This window comes from Centrocercus urophasianus, unplaced genomic scaffold (assembly GCF_019232065.1).
Source record: "Centrocercus urophasianus isolate 14NV4802_14NV808 unplaced genomic scaffold, USGS_Curo_1.0 seq_21, whole genome shotgun sequence".
Taxonomy (NCBI): Eukaryota; Metazoa; Chordata; class Aves; order Galliformes; family Phasianidae; genus Centrocercus; species Centrocercus urophasianus.
The window spans coordinates 10,920,556-10,933,758 of NW_024884767.1; the positions used below are offsets into that span (position 1 = coordinate 10,920,556).

The 13,203-nt window shown below is 40.3% G+C and overlaps 1 protein-coding gene across 1 annotated transcript in view; it reads left to right on the top strand.

The window, feature by feature from the left end:
* Nucleotides 1-13,203, top strand: part of LMNB1 (lamin B1) — a 30,052-nt gene that overhangs the window by 1,464 nt on the left and 15,385 nt on the right. The window contains exons 2-5 of the mRNA XM_042823073.1: nt 6,525-6,681; nt 7,812-7,937; nt 10,703-10,873; nt 12,189-12,314. Of these exons, the coding sequence (XP_042679007.1) occupies nt 6,525-6,681; nt 7,812-7,937; nt 10,703-10,873; nt 12,189-12,314 (580 nt within the window). The remainder of the gene's footprint in view (nt 1-6,524; nt 6,682-7,811; nt 7,938-10,702; nt 10,874-12,188; nt 12,315-13,203) is intronic.

Below are 13,203 nucleotides of genomic sequence, written 5' to 3' on the forward strand. Positions count from 1 at the left end.
AAAAAAAAAAAAAAAAAAAAAAAAAAGCCAGATAAAAGGGGGAAGTGCACTGTAGCTACAGATGGGCACTCAAGTAGAAGACCGGGCAGGGATTGACATTGTTTTTGTGACTTCATGGGAGGGATGGGCACTTCTCAGAAGCTGATGGCCGTTACATGTGAGCTTGGGGTGAAGATAATCCACAGTTTAAAAAAAAAAAAAAAAAACAAAAAACACAAAAAAAACACATTGTGGCTTTGCAGAATACTTCTGGATGCTGAAGGGGGATTCACCTCATCCAGAAGGAGCACAGATGGTTGGCTGTTCAGTTGTATGACCCTGAGCAAAGGGAGTCACAGTCCAGCTAGCCGTTCTCTGCTATTTGCTTTTTCTGTGGAAAACCCAGTTGTTCTCACAACTCTGCTTTCTTTAGTTGGTGGAATGCTCTTCTGGTGTGCTTCATTCTTTTCTTTTTAAATTCCAAGAATCTTTCTGTTTTTTGACTTTCTGCCCAATCAGTGCACAAAAAACCAAAGCTACAGGTTACTTTCCAATTTCTGTAGTGGTTTACTTACAGTATAAAAATATATGAAAGTAATGCCTTATGTCATTTTCCATGGAAACTAAAACAGCTATAGAAAGCACAATAACACTATTAAATTGCTAATTTAGGAAACTCTTCTGGAAGTTTCACTGGTGGCTTTCCAGTACTGAAGTACACTTCCTGTAAAAGCAGACAATGTGTTAGAGGTAAATTTTCACTTAAAGAAATTATGATTTATCAAAGATGCTGATAGAGGATTTAATGGTCATTGATTTTCAGCTGTATATAGTCACTTATAAGAAGGTAATTTTGTCAGACAGCTAGCTCTGTGCATTTATTAATATTAAAGAGCTGAATTCTCTAGTTATTCTGCTTTGCTTTCAGTTGGTCTACTTTCTCCATCCTTATTCAGAAATGGATTTCTGAGGTGAGACTCAGCAGTAATAGCCTAAGCAATATTGGTAACAGCTAGGATTACACCTAACTGTTACTGCCTTGTAGCTTGAATTGCTCTGCAAGTGTGCAGCTGATACACTGAGCAACTGTTCAGAAGAACCCTGTGACATTCCTGCCAGCCAAGTTCTAACAGCTGTTCCAGGGTTTCCTGTGGTGCACATGTGTTGTGTCATAATGACCTAAGGGTACAATCTTGGGCAGCTAATATAACACTCTTCAAAGTGTGCTTCAGGACAGGATTGGAATGGTTTTAAACAAAAGGAGAGATGATTTAGATCAGATGTCAAGGGGAAGTTTTTCACTGAACGGATGGTGTGGCACTGGCACAGACTGCCCAGAGAAGCTTTGAATGCCCTATCCCTGCAGGTGTTCAAAGCCAGGTTGCATGAGGCCCTGGGCAGCCTGCTTGTTCTTTGTCTTGCAGCTGGCAGTCCTGCCTGTGGCAGGGGCACTGGAACTTGATTCTTGGGGTGCTTTCCAAATCCAAGCCATTCTACGATTCATGTTATTGTGGGTGATGTTGAGAAGTGAAGTAAAGTCTGGGGGCTACGAAACAGCTGAGCTTTAATCTGAACCCTGTCTCTGTTCTCATGTGTACCCTAGAGATGTCATCCCAAGGAAATAAGGAGAGGAGTAATTAACTTGTTGCACTGTAATTTAAACAAGTGAAATGTAAGAGTGAATGATCTAAGAGCATGTCTTCCACGTGGAGTAGGATGTAACCATATCCTACAAGTATGTGTCTACTTGCAGTGGTAACTTGAAGCAGTAAATTTGGAAATCAAACTGTAGTGACAAATTCCAGCTGTTATGGAGTGGGAGATCTACTGCTGCCAAATATAGTGAAGTTATGCGAATGTTAGTTTATCAAATGCCTGCTGTATGTTCACACCCTGATGTAGACAACTCAACAACAGCTTATTCTTCATCTCTTTTGAAGCTTTGATGCCTGCTTTTGTTTTGTGGTTTTTTTTTACCTTCCATGGGGTTTTATTAAACAAAGTCATTAAGTGTGTTCTGCAGAAATTTTGTGAGTACTACTACAGACATTGAATAAACAGGCTGTTTGTAATGTGGTATTTTTACTGGAAATTCAATATGTGGTAGCATTTTGGTGCTGTTCTCTTATCATTTTGAAGTTCTGTGAGCTCTTTACTGCTGTTTTAAGATTTGTTTGGTCAAGATTATGATGTGTACAAATACATCTGGCAAAGGAGTCAGTGCAGCTGTGGAATCACCACTCTCATGGACCGAATCAACTGATCACAGGTGTCTGTATCATTAGGTATGGAAACACATCAAACTTCACTGAACCATAAATGCTTATACTTGAGTCTTTTTTTTGCAACTGTAAAAACAATTAATTTTGAGCAACGGTTTAATGTATGTAGTTCTTGTGCAAAGGGTCTGCTAAAACTGATGGCTACAATTCTTCAATTCACATGGTCAGCTGAGCTCTTCAGAATGGGGTGAGTGATGGGGATAGTCAAATAGCCATGATTTCAGTTACCATTTTCAACTGTTTAAAGTTGATGAAATAAGAAGTTGGAACCAGGTTGTATGTATTAATTTACACGAATAGTGAGCTTAACTGGTGGTGTTTATTGTCATGTTGATATGTATACAGAGTCATTAATGCTTTCTGACAGATACCCCTTCTGTTTTTGTAAATTGTATTCTTTCAAAATGCAGCTTTACTGTATTCTGTGCCTTAGGGGAAGAAATATGGGAAAGCAATGCTTGATGTCTTGTTTAATTAGCGTGACTAGATTTGTTTCTGCACATGCACGCACACCTCCCCAACTTGACTGGAGAACAGCACAGTGTGTGCTACCGTGTAACCTTAAGTAAATGTAACTGTGAGCTGCTTTATCATTAGTTACACTCACATAGTCATTTCACAAATTGTCTGAAAAATTAATGTTCCTTGAAATTACTGCTGGCAGCACTTACCTCTAATGTGGCTGCCCAAATACTGTCAGGAATGAACGGGTCTGTGGTGAGAGACAAGGAAAGGGTCTCCCCTAGGTTGCTGACATTTTGCACTTGGTCAGCTTCAGTGGAACTTTAATCATGCCCAGGCTCAGCTTGGGCCTGGTATAAACTGGTATAAAATTATTTGTTTCCTAGGTAGCTTTTCAGCTAGCTTAGTAAGAAATTCAATGAAATTGCAGGAAATTCTAGGATGTTTCATGAACTTCAGAGTTTAAGAAAGAGGAAGGGTGGTTGCAAGAGCATGAAAAGGGAGCCTTCCTCTTTCCGTGAGATTCAGTGGTATGTCTGTTTCTCTGATCTGCACCAGAGCAGTGGTAGCACCAGTGGCATTGTGGGAGCATTCTATTAGTTTTAAATGAGCTGCCACAGGTAACCAGACACAACCATGGTACCTTAGGATTGTGTGCTTGTTCGTTCTGCTTTACAAGTTGTACAGTGGGAATGGTGAGCAAACTGAGCTGTCTAAAATGATGTACAACATGGAAGTGTGAATATAGTGAAGGTGAGGCATTAAATTCTTCCGTGGGGAAAAAATGGCACCCACTGACATTCACTGACTCTTGCTGAATGTTTTTGGAAACCAAACTGGCTGTGAGCACAGTGAGGCAGGTGATGCATTTCAGCAGCAGCAGCTGCAACACTGGGTCACCTCTGCTGATGCAGATTGTTGTGTGGCAAAGCAGGCTCTTGTTCATGACTAGCTAATAGTGGTTACTGTGTTGAAGAAGAGTGGTTGCAGTGACAGTCTGTTCTATCATAAAGTGATATTGCGATCTTTGTATGTGTTGTAGTTTCTAAGGAAATAAATAGGAGGCATTACTTTCTGAAGGGCAGTTTGTGCAAGGCCTTATCTAAGGTATTATTGGCTGCAACTTCTGTTAGGGAGAGCAGTGAGGTAATACCAGTTGAGAGTCTCTCTGCAGTGTTTTTATGTGTTAAATGATGCGGGTTATATTTCTGAAGCACAAGTTCTCCCTGAAGTACAGAGAAAATAAAGAGCAACTGGCTAGGTTTTGGTCAGATCTTAGTTCTGCATTATTTCAAAATAAATTGTAAATGAATGAATTGATGCTTGAATAGATGCTTGAATGAATAGATGCTCTTCAAAGTCCAAAGAGAAAAGCAGGTTTCTTCTTTGAAGAGGCAGGCTAGCAATTCTTTGCTTCTATTGCTTTCAAGAGTGAAACTACTTGGAGTACAGTTCTAGGTAATTGCTGAACGTGGCAGCAAGAAGGTACTTGGGGCTTGGGCTTTTTTGTTGTCTTCAAATGCAGCTTCAGCTTTTTGTGGTGGAAGAAGCTAGCTGTTGTTGGGACTCTGAAGTTCTTCCTGGCAGAAATTACTAGGTGTGTGGGGTATGCATGTGATGCTGAGAGGTTTTTCTGATCTTGTTGCTCTTTTCCATATTCCTTTAGGGCTGGGAAGATGCTGATGGGGTGCTGAGATTTAGTCTGGCTTTCAGCATTAAAATTGTTGAGCTCCCATTTGTTTTCCTCCTGAGAGTATGTTCAGATGAGCTCTTTGATTGAGACAACTTATGGCATATATAACTAATAACACTTCAGTTCTGCCTTTTTCCCTTTTGTGACCTCGGTCACAGATGGAATCTTCTCATTTTTAGAGTTCAGGATAATTCAGACAGGATTGCACTCTTGTATACATGCCCTACTTTGAGGACCAGACTCGTAGTTTTAGGATCCAACTTGACAGGCTTGATTTCAGTCTGAAGCTTTGTGAGAGCATGAGTGAGGCCATTTCTGCATGTTTTTTGAGAAGTGTTATCCAGTGATGCTCAGAGCTTGATGGGCCCTCATCAGTCTTAGAAGATGGAGAGGTTTCTGTTGTGTTGATACCATCATGTGATACTTCTCCCTTTTTTTTTTTTTTTTTTTTTTTTTTTTTTTTCCCCCACCTTCGGTGTCATTCAGGTGTTCTTGTACAGTGGAGTTCTAACAGGCCTGAGAAGGAGAGGAAGGACAGAGTAGTGGGTTTCTGGTGAATAACAAAGGGAGCTTGGAAGTAGGGGACCCATGTGGCCAAAACCTAAATTACTTTCTGTGATCTGATAGATGAACCCAGCTATTGGGTCTAAGCAGTCATATGTAAAACCCCATTGAGCAAATGGATAGCACTGAGCAGCAGAAATGTTAATAAATTCTTGAAAACAAGATTCTCAATTCTTGAGATCAGTTGTACTGTGTACCACATCAGTGTGCTGTGTCATTCAGAGGAGGTGGGTTTGGCTTAAAGCTAAGTCTGTTACATAAAGCCCGCCATCTGGTGGCTGTACAGCCTAAATCGCCTCCAAAATGATTCATACACGTTGTGGTAAGCCTTCTGCACACCCTTTTCTCTTGGAAATTGTTATTAATTGCATGTACTTGCATGTGATCTTGGAAAAGCCACAAATTTAAGCTTCTCTTCAAAATTGTGTGTTGATCTGATGCTAGTCTCATTTTGCTGAGAAGCTTTGCTGTAAGTGCAGTGCTTTGATTTGAAAAGTACTGGCTGTATTCATGCTCTGGCCGTTAGGATCTAGTTCTTAAGAGTCTTTACTGGTTTCCAGATTTCTCTTTTTAGTGTTGTGAATTCTATTTTTTTTCCCCAAGGAAATGTGGAAACTGAAATCTGCTAGCTGTTGTCCTAATCCATTTATTCTTGTAGAATGGCTTATGGCTTGACTGTAAATATTTAGAATTTTTGTGTGCTGCTTCCTTCACCTGAGAAGCATGGATATCACAGAGAGGAAGTATTTCAGCTTTTAGAAATATCTTTCTTTTCTCGCTTGCCTTGTTTGCATATGCCTTAGAGAATAACCCCATTTGGGCACCTATAAAGACCTGACAACTAGTTTGAACAATAATTTGAAAACAATGTTGGCCTCTTTAAAAATAAAGATACTTCTACCTCATCACTACTACAGTTTTGTTGATGGCAGACTACTATGTAAAAAATATTTGGGTATCTTTCCTCTGACCTGTGGAATTTAGTCACGATGTATGATTAGAAGGGTGTAGTATAGCAAAGTAACTTGCTATATTACAGCTTCTGTTCATGGGCTGTTATCTTGTACATAGTGAACTTCAATTTTGATTTAGAAGCTGGTTTGTTGGTTGAAAGAGGACTGTTTGCAGGCTGGACTGTTGATCTGTACAAGTTCCTGCATGGATAAAAAGGGCTGCTGAGATTATTTGTTTCCACTCTATGAAAAGGGCCTGTTAATGGGAGCAACTTATTTCTACCTATTAAAACTCAGGCGATAGGACATTGTTACAGTGGCTTGTGAAGGAGAAAACGAAAATCAACTTTAACCAGTTTTCACTTTCCATGCATACAGCACTTATAAAATCTTTTGTCACACAATTTCCTCTATAATAAAGTTTCTACCGTTCGAGTGAAGTACTAAGTAATTTGTAGTATAAGAGAACAGAACTAAGTAGTTGGTTTTTAAACAAAAGTAAATTAAATGAACAAAGTGTTTAGATTGCACCTTGTTTTGCTTGTCAACTTTGGGGCGTTTCTGTTCTTACTGCCTTCTGTTTTATTCCAGCTATGCAAAAAAGGATTCTGATCTTAATGCAGCTCAAGTCAAACTTCGAGAGTTTGAAGCAGCGCTAAATGCTAAGGAAGCTGCGCTGGCCACAGCACTGGGTGATAAGAGAAGTCAGGAAGAAGAACTTGAGGATTTAAGAGATCAAATTGTGCAGGTGAGGAAAAGGAATACTTAACTAAGGAACTGGTGTCATTATGGTAAAATGCAACTTTGTTGCCAAAACAAGAATGCAAATCTAGAACTTAAGGTTTGCCGTCAGAATTTAACAAAAGTGTCGAATAGGTGTATGTTCAGTATGGTTCAGTTTATTAATAGCATGAATGGTAGAGTGCTTTTAAAATTCCAGGCTTGGCAGAGTATAAAGGATCACATTTCTGTAGACGAACATATCAAGAGTTCAAAACAGACTTAAACTGGAGAAGTATTTTGTGGGGTGACTGAGGTCACTGATATAAATGAGTAACTGGTTCAGTACTGTTCTTCCAGAAAGAATCTGAAAAGTGCAATGGACCTTGGACTTATGTAGAAAGCGGAACTGTAGCCTTCACTTACAGGACTGCTGTAGTCAGTTGTTTGTGCCAGTCCAAACCAACCAAAAACTGATAGCTTTAAATTGCAGCCGGGAAGATTCCTTAAGAGAACTGGGGTAATTATTTAATAAAAAAATGAGTTGATGAAACAATGAGAGATGGCTGGAGGAGAGAAGCTGTAGCTGTCTTTCATAGAGGGTAATGAGAACATATTTGATTCTTCTTGAAGATACTTCCTGAAAGCAAGTTGGGTCAGAGTGCTGGAACTTTAAAGTTTTTCCTACTTTTCCTACTTTTATGATTATCTTCATTCTTTATAGTTCTGTTTGTAGCACTCTGTCTTCAGGACATCTGATAGCAAGTAAAAAAATCTTACAGTTTTGTTGACCCTTTGAAGTATCTTAACTGTGATTTTAAGCAAAAAGAAAACCAAGACCAACAAAGAAATTCTTTGCATGAGTCTAGGAGACATCTGAAACCAGGAAGCTGTTCTTTGTCAAGTAGAAAAAATGAAGGCTTGTTAGGGCATTTTAGGACATTTATCACTAGCATGAATCTTATCAGTGTGCAGAATCTATTATTCACTTGTGCAAGCAATCACAAAGGAGAAAAAAATCATTGCTTTTAAATACTAGACTTGATTGTCAACCTCAACCTTAATATCTATTTAATGTATCAGTAGGCAGATGAGTTATTTGTGTTATGCAAGTTTTGCTACATAATCATGCTGAGCGTTTGTGTTCTTTTCCTAAAGCTTGAGATTTCTTTAGCTGCGGCCAAGAAAGAACTTGCTGATGAAACTTTACAGAAGGTGGATCTTGAAAATCGTTGTCAGAGCCTCATTGAGGATTTGGAATTCCGTAAGAATATGTATGAGGAGGTAAATTTTCTTAGTATAAAATATTTGTGTTTTTAAAGGACAAAGGATAACTGAAAGGTCATTCTGAAGTAATAGAATAACTTTTTGAACGCCCATTCTGAGCAGAATTTACTTTTCTTGTATCTAGGTTTTCATCTTTTTATTACAAGCACATAACATGAACTCAGAGCTCTTATAAATGGTGAAATAGCTTTGGGTGTCATGTCACCTCGTTGCAACCTCCTTTTGGGTCATTTTAGAGAGTGATAAGGTCACCCCTAAGCCTCCTCTTCTCCACACTAAACAGTCTTCGTTTCCTCAGCTGATACTCATAAGACTTGTGCTCTAGACTCTTCACCACCAGCTTCATTGTCCTTCTCTGCACACACTCCATGGCCTTTATCTTGTAGTGAGGGGCTTGGCACTGAACACAGTACTTGAGATGTGGCCTCACCGGTGTTAAGAACAGGGGGATGATCACCACCCTAGTCCTGCTGGCTTCACAGCTGGCACAAGCCAGGATGCTGTTGGCCTTCTTGGCCATCTGGGCTTACTGCTGGCTCGTGTTTAGCTGAGTATTAACCAACACCCCACAGATCCTTTTCCTCTGCACAGCCTTGCAGCTATTTTGCCCTAGGCCTGAAGAGTTGCCTGGGGTTGTTGTGATCAAAGTTCAGGATCCAGTACTTGGTCTTGTTGAATTTCATCCCTTTGGTCTCAGCTCAGTGATCCAGCCTGACCAGATCCCTGTGTAGGGCCTTTCTACCATCGCATAGATGAACACTTCCCCGCTCCTTAGTAGCATCTGCAGCCTTCTGTGAGTGCACTCAATTTCCTCATCCAAATAATCATTAAAGGTATTAAACAGGACAGAACTCCAGTACTGACCTCTGAGGAAGACAGCTCTTCACTGGATGCTAGCTGGTTTTTACTCCAGTCATCACCATCCTCTGGACCTGACCCTCCAGCCAGTTTATAACCCAGAAAAAGTGTACCTGTCCAAGCCATTGGTTGCCACCTCTACAGGAGAATACTGTGGGTGTCAATGATGGTGTCAAAGGCTTTGCTGAAGTTTAGGCAGACTACATCAACAGCCTTTTCCTCATCCACCTCATTCTCTAATATTGACAAGCCTCCAGTCCTCTGAGACCTCTGCAGTTGACCAGGAACCCTGATAGTTTGTGGACCCAGCTTGGCAATCACCTTTGCCAGTTCTCAGCACCCTCAAGTGGATCTCAGCTGGCCCCATGGACTTGTGACAGTCCAGATGGAGTAGTAGGTCTCTAATTTCTCCTGAATTGTTAGGGCTTTTTTCACTCTCCATCCCAGACTCCCAAGTCAGGAAGCTGAGTGCCCCAAGGATAACTGGTCTGAATGTAGAGGACTCACATGCAAAGAAGGCACTGAGAACATCAGCTTTTTCCTTATCCTCAATGGTTTTGTTTTCTGTCACATGCAGTGAAGGACAGAAATTGTCCTTCACCCTCCTGTTACTGATAATTTATAAATAATATTTTTTTTTTTTTTTGTCTCTTGCTAGAGTGGCCAGGTTGAGCCCACACTTGGCTTCTGCCTCTCTTATATTCCTACTGTATCTGCTAGCAACTTCGTACTTTCCCTGAGTTGCCTGTCCCTTCTTCTATGGGGAGGCAATTTTTTTTCTCCCAGAATCTTAGCAAAAGTTCCCTGTTAAGCTATGCTGATCGTCTTCTCTGCTGCTCATCTTATAGCACAGGGGAATAGCCTAATGCTTCACCTTTCAGATTTCCTTCTTGAGGAATTTCCAGCCTTCCTGGATCTCTTTATCCTTTGGGACTGACTCCCAAGGGATCCTTTCTATCAATGTCCTGAGCAGCTCAAAATCTGCCCTCTGGAAGTCCAGGGTAGCAGTTCTGCTGACCCCCTGTTCCTGACTTCACCAAAAATGAAGAACTCTTACGATTTCGTGGTTGTTCTCCCCAAGACAACTCCTAGTCACCATATCTCCCACCAGTCCTTCTGTTTGTGAGCAGCAGGTCTAGGAGAGCACCTCCCGTGGTGGGCTTCAGCAGTGTCAGGCTGTTATTTCCACACACTCAAGTCTTCTATACGGCTTCCTCTGGGCTGTGTTGTATTTCCTGCATAAATCAGGGAAGTTGAAGTCCCTCACCAGAACAAGGGCTGGTGATTGCGTGACTTCTGGCTTGTAGAACGCCTTGTCTGTTGTCTCTTCATCCTGGTTGGAATGTCTGTAACAGACCCTCTAAGATGTGAGCCTTCTTGGCCTTTCCCTAGATCCTTACCCATAGGGTCCTGATCTTATCATTCCCAGCTCCAAGCTTTACAGCATCACAACACTCTCAAATACTCACAACCACACAACCATCCCCTCCTTGCTTGCCTGTTCCTTCTGAAGAGCTTATAACCATCTATTGCAGTACTCCAGTTATGTGAGCGATCCCACCATGTTTCTGTAACGGCAACTAAGTCACAGTTTGCTTGCCACACAATGGCTTCTAGCTCTTCCTGTTTGTTGCCCATGCTGTGTGCTTTGGTGTAGATGCATTTCAGCTCAGCTGTTGGCTTCACTCCCGACCCTGATGTCATTCCCCCGGGCTCATCACTAGTGAGCTGAATTTTAACCCACACTCCATCTTCATACCTAGTGTGAAGTTCTCAACTTCTCCAATAAAGACTCACAAGACTAACTGAAATTTCTATTGCAGTCTGCTTATTGGATAGTCAGATGCTAAAACTTGCTTTTCCTCATTTATTGAACGGTGATCTTGTCTTTTTATTTTTCTTAGGAAATCAAGGAGACGAGAAGAAAACATGAAACTCGCTTAGTTGAAGTTGACTCTGGGCGTCAAATAGAATATGAGTATAAACTGGCCCAAGCACTGAAGGAAATAAGAGAGCAGCATGACGCACAAGTGAAACTGTACAAAGAGGAGCTCGAACAGACTTACAGTAGCAAAGTGAGAATGTTCTTTCATGCAGTTGTCCGATTTACTTTATTTTGCTTTGTTTAGTGGAGGGATATCCTACCAATTTCTTAGATTTCAGAGGATTTTATTTTGGCATTTGGGTTAAAGTCACCATGTTTTTGAAGGTAAATCTACATTTGTAGTTCTCGTTTTGGAGGCAGAGTTGAAACTTAAATAGCGCAATAAAATAGGTATAGAAAGCACTGTGTAAATGAAGTATGTGGAAGAAGACTTGTACTGAGATTACTTTGAATTCAAGGAAAGTTGTGGTTATTATAAATGTAACAGAACAATCTCAATAATAAGCATAGTGTTCTGTATTTTGTGTAAAGCTTAATCCATAACATGGCTTGCTGAGAAGACAGCACTCCATATCAAACCCTATATCAAAATTCTTGTGTGGAGACCTTGACCACACCCAGTCATTTCTGCATTTATAGAAGGGTGAAACCCTACTCAAACTGAAATCAGTTATACTTCATTTCCTTCCTCTACTATGATTCAGCATTTTTGTAATTTTTATAAGGAAGGATCCTGATGTCTCAACCTGATTCTTGTGGCTTCTTATTGCAGTTAGTGTTTTTCAGAACAGCGTTCAGTATTTTTAAAAACAAAGTTGGAAAACTGTGCAGTTGCTTATCTTCAGGGCTTCGGTCTGACTTGAAAAAACTAGGAGAAAGGAAGTTATTTCAAATAAGATCTAGCAAAAATCTTCCTATAATCTGAAAAATCTTTTTGAGGCTTCCTTTTGGGTGTTTTAAACAGTCTAAAAACAAAATTACTCGAACTTGATGTAATAAATTAAAATAAAGAAGCAGTGATCACGGCATTGGTACCTGTAATCTTAAGGCACGTAACTAATGTGCTCATGTTGTCTGATAATCAGCATCAGTTGTTTACTTGCTTCTGTAGAAAATCAATGATTTCAGGTTAGTGTCTATTCAGACACACTTAGAAAACAGTATTTAAGTATATAAAGATAAATACTGTTTTTTTTTTTTTTTTAGTAAAAACTGAACTTAGCATTCCAGTTTTAGTAGTGTCTTCAAGGGAAACTTTTAATGAGTTGAGTTAATCCTACAATAAATGCTCGGATAGCTGTGGTTTTTAGATAGAGCAATCAACATGATAATTGAAACATGATAATTGAACCACCACATTTAACCACTGAAGAGAGAGATGTTTTATAATATATTAGAGCTGGAGAGAGGAACTTTCGCACCTTCATACTGTATATATCTTGTTTGGAGATGGGGTTTTTCTTTTAATTAAAGATAGTTTGAAGTTGATGTCTTATGTTTTGCAGCTTGAAAATATTAGACAGTCATCTGAGATGCACAGTTGTACAGCCAACACGGTAAGAGAAGAACTTCATGAAAGTCGTATGCGAATTGAAACACTGTCTTCCCATATCGCCGATATTCAGAAAGAGGTAACAAGTTTGTCTGTTCAGTCTTATTAGTTGTTGATTTTTAATGTGAATTCTTTCCCTTACTTTGTAAGTATGTTCATCACTGTGTTTTGAATTTGTTTTCTGTTCTGTTGTTCTGTTTGAACTTATTTTTGTAATGTCTTCTTTAGACGAAGTTGATCTTCTGTGCTACAGAAGATTTGAAGGATGTAGGCTGCCATGAGGCCTCATGTCAGCTGCCTCTGCTCTTGATCAGACAAATCAATTGATCTCAGCCAGTCCTCACACACCTCGCCCTCCAGACCCTTCACAGTCTTCGTTGCCCTCTTTTGGACACTCCTAATATCTTTATGTTCTTCTTATATTGTGGTGCCCAAATCTGCATGTAGTGCTGGAGGTGAGGCTGCACAGAGCAGAGAGGACAGCCCCTTTCCTCCTCTCCTGGTGGCAGCACTGGGCCTGCTGCACCCCAGGGCAGGGCTAGCCCTTTAGGCTCCAGGGCACACTGCTGGCTCTTGTTCAATTTGCCATCAGCCAGAACACCCTGATCCCTTTCTGTGGAGCTGCTGTCTAGCCACTCATTCCCCAGTCTGTATGTATAACCAGGGTTGCCCCTTCCCTAGTGCAGGATTCACAGAATTTGCAGCATGTGCTCTTGTTAAACTTTGTGCATCTGGTGACTGCCCAGTTCTCTAATTTGTCTAGATCTCTGCAACACCTCTCCACCCTTTATGGAGTCAAGTGTTCATCTCAACTTAGTACCAGCAAATGTAGAGAAAACTGAAAAAAATCTTATGGTACTAGTAAGGATCTGATCCTATTATATTAGGTCTTGTAAGAACTGTGCAGAACCCCTTCTTCGTTTTCTAGATAAGACAGTATTAAGCACAAGCTGTATATTCTTGACATT